Source organism: Catharus ustulatus, chromosome 28 (genome assembly GCF_009819885.2).
Source record: "Catharus ustulatus isolate bCatUst1 chromosome 28, bCatUst1.pri.v2, whole genome shotgun sequence".
In the NCBI taxonomy this organism is placed as follows: Eukaryota; Metazoa; Chordata; class Aves; order Passeriformes; family Turdidae; genus Catharus; species Catharus ustulatus.
Window position 1 is genome coordinate 6,582,052 of NC_046248.1, and position 15,523 is coordinate 6,597,574.

A 15,523-nucleotide genomic window follows, 5' to 3' on the forward strand; every position below is an offset into this window, starting at 1 on the left:
CCCAGGCAGAAGGGCTGGCATGTGGACCAGGGTGGCAGCTAGGGATAACAAACCCTGGATGCACCAGCACGTAACTATTGTTCGTGGGGGATCAATAGTGCCGTCAGTTCTGCTGTTCATTACTTGGTTATCGGCTGTGCCCGCTGCGGCAGTGTCGATTGATCAGCACCTGGAGGCCCCGAGCCCCCACTGACTCCCCTGTATCCCCACTCCCCACAGGTGAGAAGCCCTTCGAGTGCAAGCTGTGCCACCAGCGCTCCCGGGACTACTCGGCCATGATCAAACACCTTCGGACCCACAACGGCGCTTCCCCGTACCAGTGCACCATCTGCCTGGAGTACTGCCCCAGCCTCTCCGCCATGCAGAAGCACATGAAGGGCCACAAGCCAGAGGAGATCCCCACCGACTGGCGGATAGAGAAGACCTATCTCTACCTCTGCTACGTCTAAGGGAGGAGGCAGAGGGGCAGCAGGGCCAAGTGGCAGATGACTGGGCAAAAAAATCCCACCAAACCCGCAGCATCCATGGCCTTGTTTGTTTTCAGTTCTCATTTGTTTCTTCTCGCCGGAAGGATCCTGAAGCTCGTGCTGGAGCAGGGACACACCGGCCCCTTCCCCAGCCCCATCCACACTGCTGTCCCAGCTGCTCATGCGCCTGCTGCCCTTTCACCCTTGCTGCAGGGCAGATTTCACCCTTTGCAACCCCAGCCAGGCCCTCTGTCATCCTTGGCATTGGCCACTGGTGCTGCTGGGAAGACCATGTAGGAAAGAGGTGCTTCCCTGGAAGTGTGTGTACAGCTAGTGCTCTGGGAAGGCTTTAATTCCTGGGGTCCTCTGCCAGGTGTAGACCCTGCCGTGGATGCCCTGCAGAGGACCTGAGCTCCCATGTGGGGCTTGGGCCCCATTCTGGCAGGTTCTCATGCTCGCAGGCTGTGGCATCACAGGCAGGAGAGCACAGTGCCCTGTGAGCCACAAGTGCTTTGGCAGGAACATCCTGGGGGGATCCTGGCCGGGGGAGGGTGTTTGGGACAGGGAGCCGGCTGTGAGCCAGGCTGCCTTGAGGTGTTGCCTGGGGTCCAGGTGGGCTCAGGGGGCACAGGAGGCTGCTGCTGTGCCCATGACCAAAGACCTCTCTATGCATTTCCCCCTCCTTCCCTGCCTTCCCAGGGGAAGGGAGAAGCCCCCCGTGGGGAGATGCAGTTGGTTCGGTGATGTGCAGTCAGTGTGTTGGTGTTGGAGCTGTTAGCATGTGGCATCACTCCGAATGCAGGGATCCTCTTTTCTTCTGCTGATTTGGGGCACCGAGGAAGGTGCCAAGTGTGGGGTTTTTTGCCCAGCCCTCAGCCGCAGGAGCCCACAAGTAAGGGGTGCCCAGTGGCAGGCGGCTTTGCTCGCCACTTTTTTTGCTTTTTGTTTGGGTTTTTTTGAACTTTCTTTTGGAATATTTCCGCGTTTAGCACATTTTACTTGAAATTACCTCGTTTTTTTGTGACCTCATGAGCTTTTATTGATTTGGGAGGGACAGGGGGTGGCATGGCTGGGGTGCACCAGCCACGTGCCCAGCTTTGGTGGTGGAGATGTGGCAGGGCAGTGGTGTCCCTGCCAGCCTCCTGTTGTGCATTATCCTTACCAAAACTGGTATTTTTTGCCTGGCCCCATGGGGCTGGGGGTGTTGGTTCTGAAGCTACCTCTTGTGTTTGTTTTCGTTGTGTTTCTTCTGCGCAGCCACGGGCTTGGTGGTTCCATCCCGCGGCTCTTTTTTTGTTGTTTTGCTGCGTTTGGGTGAAAAGGGGGGAAGAGGAGCCGGGGAGGGGGGTGGGACAGTGTCTGGATACCATTTGGAGGGACACTGATGGCCCCTCTGGGTCTGGGGTGCCCTTCCCACCTCTCCTGGTGCCAAGCAGGGATACAGCTGTGGGAGCAGCATCCTCCCTCGCGCCCCAGTCCGGCTCCACGCGTGCCCCTGCGCACGGGACCGTCGCTGCTCTGCGCAGGGCGGGCATCGCTGCTGTACAATCCGGGATGTGACTGTGGAGAACGGCTCGTTTAATTGTTGTGCCTAAGAAAAAAAAAAAAAAACAGAAAAAAAATATTAAAAAAAAAAGAAAATAGTTCTTTCACATAGAAAGTTGCTGCAATTTCTGGCGTGTGCACGGCAGGTCCACATGGTGTCCTGGCGCTGCCAGACACGGGTGCCACGGTGCCATGGAGCACGTGGCCGAGCTCATGTGGCTTTTTGTTTTTGTTTTTGTTTTTTTTTTTTTGCTTTAACCTCCCCTTCCATCCCACCATCCCTCTCCCTCAGAGACACAGCCCCCGCTGCAACAGTGTTGGGGTCAGCGTTGGAGCGATGCTGCTGTACCCCGGGCGCGCGTCCCCGCGCTGTTGGCTGTGGCGCAGCCCCCTATGGCCACCCCTCCATATATATATATATAAGTATATATATGTGTATCATAGCAGTGAGGACCAAGCGCCGCGCGGGGCCCCGTGGTCCCGGGCTCCCTCTCCCCTGGCTTGTTGTCAGTGTCGTGAGCGCCCGCCTGCCCGTCCCGTTGCTCTGTGTTGCCGCTCGTGGTTCGGGTCCGTCGCTGTCCTCGTTCCGTCTACCTCAGCACCTCTCTGAGCCCGGGCGCAGAAGGTGCCCAAGTTCCCCTTTGGTTTTCTCAGAGTATCTATTGGCTCCTATTTTTTGTACGACTTTTCCTGTCTCACCGTTCGCTCCCCTGCGGTTCTGCTTGCGAGTCCTCTTTCTGTCCTCTAGCCACAGATGCCGTTAGCTAAAAGTTTCCTGAAAAATAAAGAAAAAGAAAAAAAAAAGAAAAAAAAAAAACAGTTGTGGTGTCTCCTAGTTGCAGCTCTCTGCATCTGCCTTCGTCCTGTGTAGATTCAGATGCATTTCTTTGTAAGACTTCAGTGTTTCTGACAGAGGAAAAAAAAGACAAAAAAAAAAAAAAAGAAGAATATACTGCTGCAGGTTTTTTTCTCTCCATGTGTCACTAAGTGAAGTTCGTGCCTTCTATAGCAAAGAGAATATTTTTTACATCCTACTAACGGTAGATTTTTTTGTAGTGAACATTTTTTGTATTTTTATTTATAAGTCTCATAAGGAAAATAGCAATGTTCAGTTGTATACCTTGAATCTGCAGTTAGAAAACAAAAAAAACAACCAATAAAGTTAATTCCGTTGTCTCAGCCTGCTGTCTCCTGTTCCTGTGCCTGTCAAGAGGAAGTGGAGGAGGAGGAAGGAAGCATCCCACCAGCTTGGGGTGAGCCATGGGGTACCCACAGTGCTGAGTTTGGGGGTGCCTGCTCTGAAGGGAAATTGAGGAAGTGCTGTCTCTAAACCAACCCCAGTGAGTGAGGGGGTCTCCCTGGAATGTCAGTGTCCCCATGGGCAGGGAGCATCCTCAGCATGCTGCCTGTGCTGCTGGCTGCCCCTGTGGCTCACCAGGGAGCAGAGCAAGTTTGCCTCAATGAAAGTGAACTCGTTCATTTAAACCTGCCTGCAGAGCCGTCCGGCCCCCTGCTGCGTTAATTATCCTGTAGTTCCCGACTGATTGCTGTACACTAAGCTTAAGCCCTCCTTTATTTATTTACTGACTACATTAACGGCAGCGCCTGCTCTCCTTTTGTGCAGTGCAAAGCGCACAGCACCGCAGGCTGCAGCCGGGCCGAGCGGGTGCTGCCAGCCCAGCCAGCCGTGCCTGTGCCCGGTGCGCGCTGCCCGCCCCGGCCTGCGCCCCGTGGAGCTGCCAGACATCTGTCACAGCACAGCTGGAGTCACCGAGTGCAGAGCATCCTTGGGTTTTTCCCAGGGATGCGTGGCATGTGCCAGTGTCAAGGCCAGGCTCTTCCCCTGCCCCAGCATTTCCCAGCAGGTTTTTGGGGCTGCGCGTCCATCCCAAGGTGCTGATGGTGATCCTGTCTCCCCCAGTGCCCCCAGCACAGCCTCCCAGGAAGGCTTTGGGCAAGTGGTGGGGAACTTTGATCCTGCTGTGATCAACCTGCAGGGAGGAGGGGGGCAAAGCCCCATGCGGGCGTTCAGCCTGGCACAAAGGCGTTGTTATAATGACGGGGAAGTCGCGGTAGGACCGGGCCTTTGTGTGCACGCTCGCGCAGCAGCTGGGAGCGATTATGCTGCAACAATGTTCTGTTCCATCAACATTATGTCCTCATTAAACCTTTATTAGGAGATTAGATTCAGATTTATTGATTTTATTTTTTTTTAAGAGGAAAATCCAGGCTTCTCTCAGAGAGATGCCTAGAACTTTTTCCTGCATGCAGCACTTCCCAAAGTAGCAAGAGGGCAAAGGAAGAAACAAACTTTCCTCCAGCATGGGCAGCCTGTCCTTTCAGGAAAAAGGACTGCTGAGCTGCTTGAGGGGGTTAGATTGGGTACATGATGGCTTCCTAGCACAGGGAGGACAAGGACCAAAACATTCCATGGGATACAGCAGCACAGGTGAGCATCTTGCAGTGCAGGCCTCAGTGACATCGGGGTCACGGTGGGCAGGAGAGGGATGGCAAGGCTGGCTCAGGAGTCTTGCTGCCCAGTACCCTCGTCAAACACACGGGCTGGGTGGCATCGCACACCCAGGTCAATGGCCCCATTGGATTTGTCTGTTGGAGCGTTTGATGTTACACGAAGGCAGCTCATTCCAGAGGGTGTTAATTGCCCGCTGCACTGATCAGGTCTGTAGCACCATCGATCTCGGCAGGATCAATGGGCTGATTTAGTGTCTCACGAACTCTTTAACTGGACACCTCATCAATAGGCAGCCACTTACAGACCATCAGCGCGTTAGTGCGGGCCGGCGCTGGCAGGAGCCCACTCCACCCGTCCTCAGCCCCCGTCACTCAGAGGTAAGTTTTCCTGCAGGTGATGGCTCAGGGAGGGTGAGTGGGAGTCTTGCTCTGGAGCTGGCGGGTTTGAGGGTGGATGTATGAGAGACAGGGGGCATCGACCCACCTGTGCCCCATCACCTGCAGCCGGTATGCAGAGATGCTCCTAGAGCATGGGATGGGCCCTTGTGGCATCTGCAGCACTTTGCTCTTCGCCTTGAGCCTCTGTCCTGGCAGGGGCAGATGGACAGCAGGAGCGGACAGTCCTGCCCGCACACACCTCCCCCGGTACCGCGTGCTCACGGAGTCAGTCCTGGTGCCATCCCACTTTGGCCGCGGCCGGACACCGGATCTCTCCGCTCTGCTAAAAGTGCTGGACACGGGCATGGTGGGGATCTGCTGGGCAAGCCGGCGGCCCGGGGTAGGGAATAAAGGCAGCAGCCGGGGTGAGAGGTAGGGAAGCCTAGGACAGCGGGACCCCAGGGGCGGTGGGGATCCCCCGATGGCGGGGGGACCCCACCCGATGCGGGGACCCCGGGCCGGGCGGCGGCGGCGCCGGGCGGAGGGGCCGCTGTCCACGGTGCTGAAGCCTCGGCCGTGGCCGCGCCGGGGGCGCTCCCGGGGTTGGCGGGGGAAGCATGGAGAGAGGTTTGGGCAGGGTCATGAGGTCCTGGGGGCTCCTGCTCAGCTCCGTGTTCCCGCTGCGGAGCTGAGGGGCGTGAGGGATGTGCCCGCCTGGGTCGACAGACACGGGCGAATCCCAGAGCCAGGGAGAGCCCACCAGAGTGACATCCCCCGTCTCCCGCCCTGAAAAATGGACACTGCTCAGGCATCCCTCCACACCGACCAGAGGGTACCCAGCGTGATGCTGTAAGCCAGGACGGCTGCCAAGTACACGCGGAACAGCAGGATATCCAACACGTAGCCCACTTGCAGCCACTCACGCGCGACGTCTCGGAATTCCTCCCGTTTTTCCAGGAGCTGGCGGATAGCCGTGGTCTCGCGCAGCACCTCCTGCAGTGCTGCTGAGCCCTCTGCCCGGCCAGCAAAGGCCAGTGCAGACCTCGTGCCCCCCGCTGCCCCGCACTCCCGGGGGTCCTCACAGACGTAGGGGGTCGGCTTGGCTGAGGGATCAAGAGAAGCAAACGTGAAAAACCTATTTAGATGGGGAACTGGGATTTGTGAGGGTGAGCTAGTCACCCACTCCACCCTACAAAGAATGGTTGTGTAGGTGTAGATGACTGCAGAGCACCTAAACTACTTCTGTTCCCACAGGTCCTCTCTGTACATCCCTTACCTGTGCTGTCATGGTTCTCCACCTGCCTGGAGGTGTCCAAGCTTGGCGTCCTGCTTTGGCTGAATTTCTTCCTGTCCCGGATACAGAGCAGGATGGTGGCTTTTTCCAGCAGCAGGTGTTTCACCCACTCAGGCACGTGGGGCTGCAGGTCTTGCTTGTGCACCAGGCGCACAATCAGGATGGTCTCTGTCAGGCTGATGACGAGCAGTGCCATGCACACTACAAAGTAGATGCCTGCAGAGGCATCAGTGAGGTGAGTGACCTGCAAAGGCTCGTGCACAGAGCACAGGCCCAAGCAAACCCTCCCTGCTCAGCTGTCAGGGTGGTGTCTGCCCATGACTGCCGTGGCAGAGGGATCGGTGGGATCGCTGCACACCGTACCTATCAACGGCGTGCCGACGGCAGTGGCTGGCAATGTGTCGGATACAATAATGAGGAAAACCGAGTAGCCGAGCAGGAGGGTGATCTTGAAAGAGACCCTCTCACCACTGTGGGGAGGTAGGTAGAAGCCCACAATGTCCATAACCATCAGGAAGATGCTGGGGAGCAGCAGGCTGACGGTGTAGAAGAGGGGGCGTCTCCGGATGACTACCTGCAGGACAGAGACAGAAAAGGCTGTGAAGGGTTGAAATGAGGCCTTCAGCTGGTGTGGCTCTTTGCCAAGGCGGGTGAGGATGGTGGGAGGCAGTAAGGTGGGCCAGAGGAAGGGCTCGCTAGCAGGAGCCTCCCACGTGCAGGCAGGAGCTGGAGCACAGAGCAGCGACAGGGATGGGGCAAATCCCCGAGAAACGCAGTGGCCAAAGGCTCTTACATAGAACTTCATCTCAGCGTAGCTGTCGCTGCTCTTGACACTGAACTCCCGGAAGCGGCTGAGGACATAGAGCAGCTCCCACTCGCCCTGGTTCATGAAGACGCTTCGGTCGAACTTGACGAGCTCCGGCTGCCGCCACAGCGAGAGGTTGATGTCACGAACTGGGGGAGCGGAGGAGAGGTGAGAACCAGGGGCACCGCGCCCAAAGCGCCGGCAGCTGCCGGCAGCTCGGCACCGTGCCGTGCCTGCCCTCCCTGCGCGCTTCCCCGATCCGCTGGGGCCATCTAGAGGGACGAGCCGCCTTCTGCACGGAGCTCCGGCCCCGCAGGTCCGCCCGCTCCCCCGAGCCCCCCGCCGCGGCCGTCCCGGCACTCACTGTGGTGCAGCCAGCTGGTGAAGGTGAGAGAGCAGTTCTGGACGTCGAAGGGGAAGTTGTAGATGTCCAGGCTGCAGGCGGTCATCACCTGGATGGGTTTGAGGTTCTGCACCTCCCCGTGATGGCTGACATAAACGTAGGGGATGTGCGGGGACTTTCCAACATCCACACTGAGGGATATGAGGGACAGAGATGTGGGCTGGAGAGCACTCTGGGCACGGGTTCCAGCGGCATTTCAGGGGGCAACTGATCGAGATCCAGGAATTTGCCCCCTGCTCTGTTTTTTTGGTAATAACCTTGCAGGTATTTCTGCCTCCCATCACCTCTGCACCGCCCAGACTGCTGCCTTCTCCCAGCCCAAGAAGTGTCAGTGTCATTGTCCCAGAGCCCTCAGGAGGCACTGGGAACAATTTAAATCCCCACAGAGGGGGAAGGACACCGGATAGCTCCATGGGAAGGGCCAGCAGCTCTGCAGCTGCCCCTGCATTGTACTGCCTTCACAAAGCTTTTCTCCTGATATCTGGATCTCACCCCCTGCACAGTGAGGGTAATTACCAACAGTTGTGGTTAGCCAGCATTGGAAATGGCCCAACTGCGGAGCCAATCCCCATCTGCAGCTCCCGGATTGGGGGAGGCTGCCAGCTCTGTGCCAGGAATACAAAGCATGGGACGGTACGTGCCCATGGTGGGTGAGGGAGCTCCAGACCCGCTCTGTCTCCCTTGAGACTTTTTCTGCACTCACAACTCATTGATGAGGATGTCAGGCACCCAGATGCTCTCTACAGGGAGGGAGATCTCCGTCAGGTTGTCGAAGTGAGCTGGGTCCCACTTGAGGAATTCATCTGTCCAGTGCTGGGGACAATGGAGAGGGGATTTGGTGGGTGAGGTCCTTCCACTCCACCAGCACACAGACCCCAGTCTAGCACCAAGCATGGGAGGGAGGGAAGACTTTCCTTTGGCTCGCACAACACCCAACCGTGCAAAACAGGGAGCATGAAAGCTGAGCCTTGAGGTCCTCGTGCTACATCACCAGCCCCCAGGACCCCTCACTGCTCTCCTGCAGGACTGCACACTTCTCTCACAGGAAAACGTGGGAGTTTGGGGGTGCTTGACCCCGAGAAGGGCCACCAAGGAAGGGGAAAGGCTTCATGGCTACTCACCTGCCTGTACCAGATGTAGGTGGTCAGCACCTGGTTCTTCTCATCCTGCAGGAAGATGGGAACAGTGTCAGGATGGGGGCACTGACACTCCAGGAGCTGGGCAGAGCATGCCAGGAGGGTGCTGCAGGCCAGGTACCGCTCCCCTCCCTGCGGACATGCGAGGAGGACTCACCACGCTGAGGATGGCGTAGACCATGAGGTCGAGGGCCACATTCGTGGTCGTTCGCCAGTCCCGCACAGGCCGGGTGCCCTTCTGGTAGTGGGCCAGGAGGTGATGGGCCAGGCGGCGCAGGGCGGGCTCGGAGGGCTCCAGCACCCGGCCCCCGTGCTGGGTACCTGCTGAGCAGAGCGAGGGAGGAGGGAGCGAGGGAGGCTGCTCGCACTGGGGCAGTGGCTGCCATCACTCTGGGGTGGCTGCAGGATGCTGCCAGCTGCCTGCCCTCACTTACCAGGTAGGGCTCCCCATCCAACTTAAATAGGAGCATCCTGATGGGAAGCAAGCCGGGTACCAGAACCATCACCTAACATGTTACTGATGCCCTGTGCTGTGCAGGTTGTCAATGACAAACTGCCCCTGGGTAAGTTTCATACCATTCACTCCCTCCAGGGGCATTTCTCTGCTCAGCAGGTGAAGGTTAGAGATGAAGCATGATGCTAAATTCATTTATTGAGTCTCTTGGTGTTTTCTTCCTGTGAAAACCATCCCTTCACTGGTGCCAGCAGCATCAGCCATGGGAAAATTGTTTTCAGCATTGTGTCCTCACCGTCAGGCACCTGGAATGCCACGGCTGGGCCAGGGCAGCAGTGCTACACTTGTGGCTGTACTCTGTAGCACACCCAGCCCCAGAGTCCAATTCCACCATAATGGAAGAGACTAGTTGGAGCAGATCTATGGGAACTTGGGAAAAGCTGCTGGAAGGGAATTTTAATCTGTGTTTTACGCTAAAAAAGAGGAAAAGCAGCAGCCTCAGCCCCTCTGACATTGCTCATGAGTGGTAGTACTGGGGAGCCAGCCAGGTGCGCGATGCTCGCCCAGGCAGGCATGAACCAACAGAGGCAGTGAGACGGGGGAAGAGGCAGCAATTAGGGTGAGGAGAGGAAACAGAGATGCTGCCATCGCCACAGCCTGGGCCAAGTGACCTTTCCTGCTGCAGCTGGTGGCAGCTGGCTCATGCTCACGCTCCTCTTTTCACCTTCTTCTCTTCACATCCACCCCACCCATCACCCATCGGGATGCTTTGACAGCAGGGAAATGACTTTGCAGAGGGAGGACTGGGCTGGGTTCACCTCAGATGCTCTTTGTCTCCGCTCTAGACACAGTGCTGGTCAGCCCAAACCAAATCTGTGCCAAGGTTGTGCCGGCAACTCACCCGGTGCAACTCAGCACAACCCTGGCACAGCCCTAACACAGTGATCTATCTGCACAGCCCTTCCTGCCTCCTGGCCAGCGTTGCCAAGGTGAGAGTACCACTGTTCCCGCTCCTTTTCTGCCACCTGTGATGTGCTAACAGTGGGAGAAGGTTTGGGAGTTGGGTGACAGGAGCTACACAACCTATCCAGAGATGTGAGTCACTAGCCTGCTGAACAGTTTCAGCTCAAGCATTTTTGTGCTATTTCCCAGGAATGTTAGATGAGAAAATAATAATGGAATAACAAGGAAGTATGTTGGCCATCAATTTTGCACTGCACAGAGCTGCAATTACCAACTATAGGCACAGCCCAAACCCAGCTCCAGGTTATGAGCTACTAAACACTGCATTGAAGAAAGCCCTTCACCGGGGCTCAGGCAGCATCTCTCAGGCAGTGGAGAGCAGGCAAGAGACCCCCATGCCTCTCTCTGTCCTCAGGACGGCTCTCAGCACAGCTCCAGAGCTCCTCAAGACCCCGCGGTGATGACCCACAGAGCAGAGCTGGTTAAAGGCTGCATTTCCTCACTGCCAGTGTTACCCACGCACGATGCTCCTCCAGGCTCTGCCCCAGAGCTCTCCCACGCTCCAGCTTCTCCCAGGTATGTCCCTTCCCAACAGCACGAAGGTTTCCCTAAAAAGCAGCCTTTCCCTGCCATTCAGCACGGCTCAGGTTTTGGGAAGGTGCTGCTCCGTGCCAGGAGCTCCCCGCTCTGCCTCATCTCCCCAGCGCTGCCCACGGGTCCCTCGCCTTACCTGGGCTCTGTAGCGTCGAGGCGAGCGGCAGCAGGGCCAGGAGAGCCCCGAGAGCCGTGGGCAGCATGGATCCGCTGGCTCCAGCCGCCGCCGGCTCGGCGGAGGACTGAGCGGAGCAGGGAGGCAGGCGGCACTCGTGTGGCTTTCCCCCCGCCGTCGGGTTTTTGAGAACGCCCAGTTAATCTCGCGATCAGCCTCTCCCGCTGCATCAAGTTTCAGGCTGGAAGGACGCGAGTGGGGCCCACCCAGCTATCCCCCCACCCCCGCCCAGCTCCAAAAGAGCTTCCCCGTCCTCTGCCCAGGTGCCTGCTTGTGGGAAAGCGGCTTTAGGGGTACGGGCATCCTGCCCGTGTGCAGTGGGGGGCACGATGCGGGGAGAGGTGCTGCAGGTGCCAGGGCTGTGCCAGGAGATCCTCAGCACTTGGAAAGATGGGGAAGAGAGACAGGGGAGGGGAACGTGTCCAGGGCTGTGGTACTGATACAAGGTGGGCTTCCATCAGCAGGGGAGAGGGGAGCTCTGGATGTCCCGGGCTCCCCGTCGCACCCTGCAGCAAGTGGGTCTGTCCCACTGACAGTGACTCTGACAGTCGCAGGTGGGGGCAGCGTGTGAACCCAGCCCTTGCACCCCTGCCTGGGGCAGCAGCTTTCCCCCAACCCTCCGACCTGCACCTACCCTCGGATTTCACCACATTTTCACCACAATTTTGTCTGTGCTGTCAATTTCAGCAAACAAAGTGCCAAATGGTTTCAGTTTCCCGAAACTCCTCAGGGCAAACAAGAGTAGAAGCAAAGCCTGGTCAGGTATTACTGAGAGTCAAAAGGTCCTCGGTGTCCACCCATGGTGGGTGCCCTGCTCAGGCTGTGCACCCATCCCTCCATGTCACAGCCCCATAGCCTTGGGCTGGGCAGTGTCCCTCTGCCTGGCGGGGGAGCTTCCCCTGGACCCCAAGCCTCTATAATCTTCTGTGTTCCTGTATGTCTACACTGTGCTTGTGTGTGTTGCAGGTGCCTGTGCCCCAACAAAGCTGCCAGCTGCTGGAAATCCTGGGGAAGTGGCGGGCAGGGACCAAAGCCTGCAGCAGTGGCGTAGAGCAAATTGCATCAGATGCCGGCATGGAGTCACTTAAACGAGATAAGAATTAGTGCGGGGCCCTGATGAACTCCCCCTTGGCTGCCAACAGCGGTGTCAGGGAGAGAGCGAGAGCAGAGCTGGGGCTAATTTGATTTCTCGGCTCCGTTAGTGGCAGGCGAGTCACCTCCCAGGGAGCGCCAGCAGCTCATAGCGCTCTCCCCTTATTGAATCTGGGTAATGGAAATCACGGGCAGCGCCACCAGGGTGGGGGGACTGTGCCCCGCTCTGCGCCCTCTCCTCCATCCTCCTCGTCTGCAGCCGGCAGGATGAGGCCGAGGGGGCGTGGAGCGCTCCAGTGGAGCCTCTGCTGCAGCACCATTAACTCTGAATTTTCCCCCTTGGGTTTTACATCTTCATCTTAAAGAGATTTTAATGTAGTTCCTATCAGCCCTCCTGTTATTGGATACCTAATTAGCGTGATCTACTGTAGCCTCATGTTACGTGCGCACGCAGGGGGCTCTTGCGGGACATTTTGTGGGACGGCTGATATCAATCGGCAGCGCCCAGATCAGATTTACTTTCCGAAATAGCATAATGGGATTTTATTAGCCCTGTAATCTGCTGCACGGTAATTGCTTTTCTGGGAATCGAAGTGCTCAGTGCCTGGGGCTTCCCACAGCTCAGCCCTGTGTCCTGTCCAGGCTCCGCTGCAGCCAGGCATGGCAGCGGCTCTGTGCCGGGATGGATGAGCACTCCGGCCTCTCTCCTGCGAGCAAGTTCCCTGGCTGGGCAAGCAGGTTTTTAGCCCAGAGCAGCAATTTCAAGGGCACAAGCACAAGATCTCCAACATGTGATGGCACAAGTGATGCTCTGCATTCCCTCCTCACCCCAAACCGACCTCATCCCAAGTCCAGGGTGCGCAGCATTATGCATTTACATTCACCCCATGCCATGGAATGTGCTGGGCACCGTTGAGCTGTGGCAGGAGCATGGCTGGGCTCTCTGCAGGACGGGGTGTTGCAGCCAGGCTGGGGACCGCAGTGGGAGCCGGGAGGGAGGCCTCGGTTGTGGTGTGTGCCGGTGCAGGAGAGGGAAGCAGCTCTCCTCCAGGCTGCCAGTGCTCGCCTTTCAGAGTGCGTTCGGGGCGTCAAAAACAATAAAGCATCAGCGAGGAGCCCTGGCAGCACAGCTGCCTGATGGCCCCGGCCCCATCACGCGCCTAGGGCCGCCCATTACGGAGCCTCATGCTCCCCGAATTACATGTCTGCTATGATTTAACGCTGCAAGACATGAAATAAACACTGCAGGCAGGCAGGGCTGCGGCGTGGGCACAGCCAGGCTCAGAGCAGCCCCCGCTCCCGTGGGGCCCTGCACCCAGGGGCAGTGCTCCTCCGGGATGCTTGGGCTTGCCTGCATCCCTGGGTCACTGCAGGGGCCAGGGGGACACACAGGATCTGGCACTCATCTTGTGCAGCTCCAAGACCAAAGCACATACCAAATGCCATGAACAGCTGCTCAGTGTGGCACCCTTGGCTAATTTAATTTAATTTAGGGATGCTGGTAGCTTTGTTCTATGGGTGCAAACTGCATGGCCCTTGGAAAAGCCAAAAATTGCCCATTCCAGGTACCAAGGCCATCCTCACTCCAATGAAGGAGCCCAATGTTTTTTAATCCTCCAGAGAAGGGATGGGAGTGCTCTCCTTTCATGTCCTCTCTTTCATTAGACACCCTTCAGGTGTTTGCAATATTCTGCCACTGTTTCGTTTACCACTAAAGGCAGGCAGTAATAGGTACACGAAGGCATTGGAGCCCATTGCTGTTAATGAAGGAGATCTGGCTGATATGGAGTGGGACAGCAACTCTACATCACAGGCTGAGCACCACCCAAGGTCAGGCAAGGATTGCCTTTCTGAGAGTGTACCCAGCTGTTTTGTCTTGTGTGACTGTCTTTTCCTTTTGCCTTTTTATTTTTGAGCCTCAGTGGGCAGGAGAGGGACAGTGGGTTCAGTGCAGTTGTGGCCACGTGCTGCCACCTTGGAAGAGTCCCCTTGCCCAGGGCGGGTTTGCAGCAGGGATCGTGCACGCGATGACTGCCTTGATGTAAAAGCCTCACGTCTGAAAAAGTCTTGCAGAAAAGTCTTCTGCCTCTTGTTTGTGTTGAAATACAATCAATGGAGGACTGTGGCAGGCTGGAGAGTTTGATCATGTGTGTGGGAACAGCCCTGGAGGGGACAGTGACAAGAGACAATTTGGGGTTTTTTATGTTCTTTAAGCATTTATTGCTTCATTTTGCTAAGTCAAGGCTGTATGGAAAGCTCTCAGGACATGGAAGGAGAGGGCATGTCTGCAGCTTGCTCTGTCTGATGGTGTACAATTCTCTCAGTAAATTATCTTGGATGTAGCAGTGCTGTGACTGCACTTAATGCTGCAAACAAATTGTTCTACACCTTAGTTAATTATCACAGCATTAATCAGGCTGCTAAACATTAAACACAACCTGGACAAACCTGGAGCTAAAAATACAGGTCTGAGTTTATCTGTGTGACAGGGACATTTAGAATTTTTATGGTTAATAGTTTTTTTAATGTAGGAAAATCCTGAGTGCCCTTACCCGGGCAACAAAATTTGGGTAGAGAACTATTCCCTCTGCAGTGCATGCTTGTCCCAGACTGAAAATCACAGTGCCCAGCACTACCTCCCTATCTCTCACTATTAATAGCCTGGCAGGCACCCAGAATGAGTGGAATTTCTTACTTTGTTGCATTTAAGCATCACTGGTTGTCTGGTTTTTCTTTTGCACATCAGGGAAATTGGCTAACACCAGCTTCCTCAGTTTTACATTACCTTTACCTCCCAGCTTCTCCCTCTTGCCTCCTGAATTCCCCATCTGAACCAAGACAAACGCGGGCCAGCTCACACTGAGGTCCCCCACACCTCTTCCAAAAGGCAAGGGATGGTCTATGACTGCCCACGACAAATCCAGGTGTGGGAGATGCCCACCCAGCTGGGAAAATGCATTTTCACAGAAGAACTGGCAACCAGGGTATGGCAGCAGCACCATCCGACCCTGGGACCCCCTTTCCTGCCGCAGTGCCACAGCTCCGCTGGAAATGCCAGCGCCATCGGTGTCGCAGGAGCGGCAGCGCCCGGCGGGGACAAACCCAGCTGACCACTGCACCCTGATGATGGAGGAGGACAGCTTGTCCCCAGCCTCTCCCAAGAGAGCTGGACCCGCTGGCTCGTCAGGTCGAGCCAAGCTGCACAGGTGCCTGAGGCACTTCTCGGACGGACACACGGATGGACACACACACGGAAACACGGACACACAGATGGACACACACACGGAAACACGGACACACACATGGACACACACACACGGAAACACGGACACACACACACACACACACACGGACATACTCTCACACACACACGGACACACAGATGGACATGCACACGGACACACGGACACACAGATGGACACACACACACGGAAACACGGATGGATACACACACGGAAACAAGGACACACAGATGGACACGCACACGGACGGACACATAGATGGACACACACACGGACACGCACACGGACACACACACGGACGGACACACGGATGGACACACACACACGGATGGACACACACACGGACACACGGACACACACACGGACACGCACACCGACACACAGATGGACACACACACGGAAACACGGACACACACACGGACGGACACACACACCGACACACAGATGGACACGCACACGGACGGACACACAGATGGAAACACACACGGACACACAGATGGACA

General features: G+C 56.6%; 2 protein-coding genes across 7 annotated transcripts in view; one reads left to right on the forward strand and one right to left on the reverse strand.

Annotated features, from left to right (window-relative positions):
- The window catches only part of ZBTB16 (zinc finger and BTB domain containing 16), a 56,763-nt gene extending 53,572 nt beyond the window's left edge, over positions 1-3,191 (forward strand). For all 4 annotated transcript variants that reach the window (XM_033081688.2, XM_033081689.1, XM_033081687.1 and 1 more), the window contains exon 7: positions 220-3,191. In XM_033081688.2, the coding sequence (XP_032937579.1) occupies positions 220-449 (230 nt within the window). In that variant the 3' untranslated portion in view covers positions 450-3,191. The remainder of the gene's footprint in view (positions 1-219) is intronic.
- Positions 1,700-10,813, reverse strand: LOC117008106 (5-hydroxytryptamine receptor 3A-like). Of its 3 annotated transcripts, none has more exons than XM_042780027.1 (9): positions 10,648-10,813; positions 8,658-8,824; positions 8,486-8,530; positions 8,068-8,177; positions 7,326-7,495; positions 6,950-7,110; positions 6,520-6,730; positions 6,139-6,372; positions 1,700-2,787 (listed from the first exon to the last, which is right to left on the reverse strand). In XM_042780027.1, exons 1-9 carry the CDS (start codon positions 10,712-10,714, stop codon positions 2,777-2,779), a joined length of 1,176 nt encoding a protein of 391 aa, XP_042635961.1. In that variant the 5' UTR covers positions 10,715-10,813; the 3' UTR covers positions 1,700-2,776. The 3 variants fall into 3 exon arrangements, with proteins under 3 accessions (XP_042635961.1, XP_032937581.2, XP_042635960.1); XM_033081690.2 differs by lacking the exon at positions 1,700-2,787 and adding an exon at positions 5,427-5,965 and having other exon boundaries at positions 8,658-8,821; XM_042780026.1 differs by lacking the exon at positions 1,700-2,787 and adding an exon at positions 5,427-5,965.
- Positions 10,814-15,523: the final 4,710 nt, after the last annotated feature.

Coding starts and splice junctions, on each gene's coding strand:
- LOC117008106 (XM_042780026.1), bottom strand. CDS start 10,714: ATGCTGCCCACGGCTCTCGGGGCTCTCCTGGCCCTGCTGCCGCTCGCC. Junction 7,496..8,067: donor GACATCCTCATCAATGAGTT/GTGAGTGCAGAA, acceptor CATATCCCTCAG/TGTGGATGTTGGAAAGTCCC. Junction 7,111..7,325: donor CACCAGCTGGCTGCACCACA/GTGAGTGCCGGG, acceptor CCGCTCCCCCAG/TTCGTGACATCAACCTCTCG.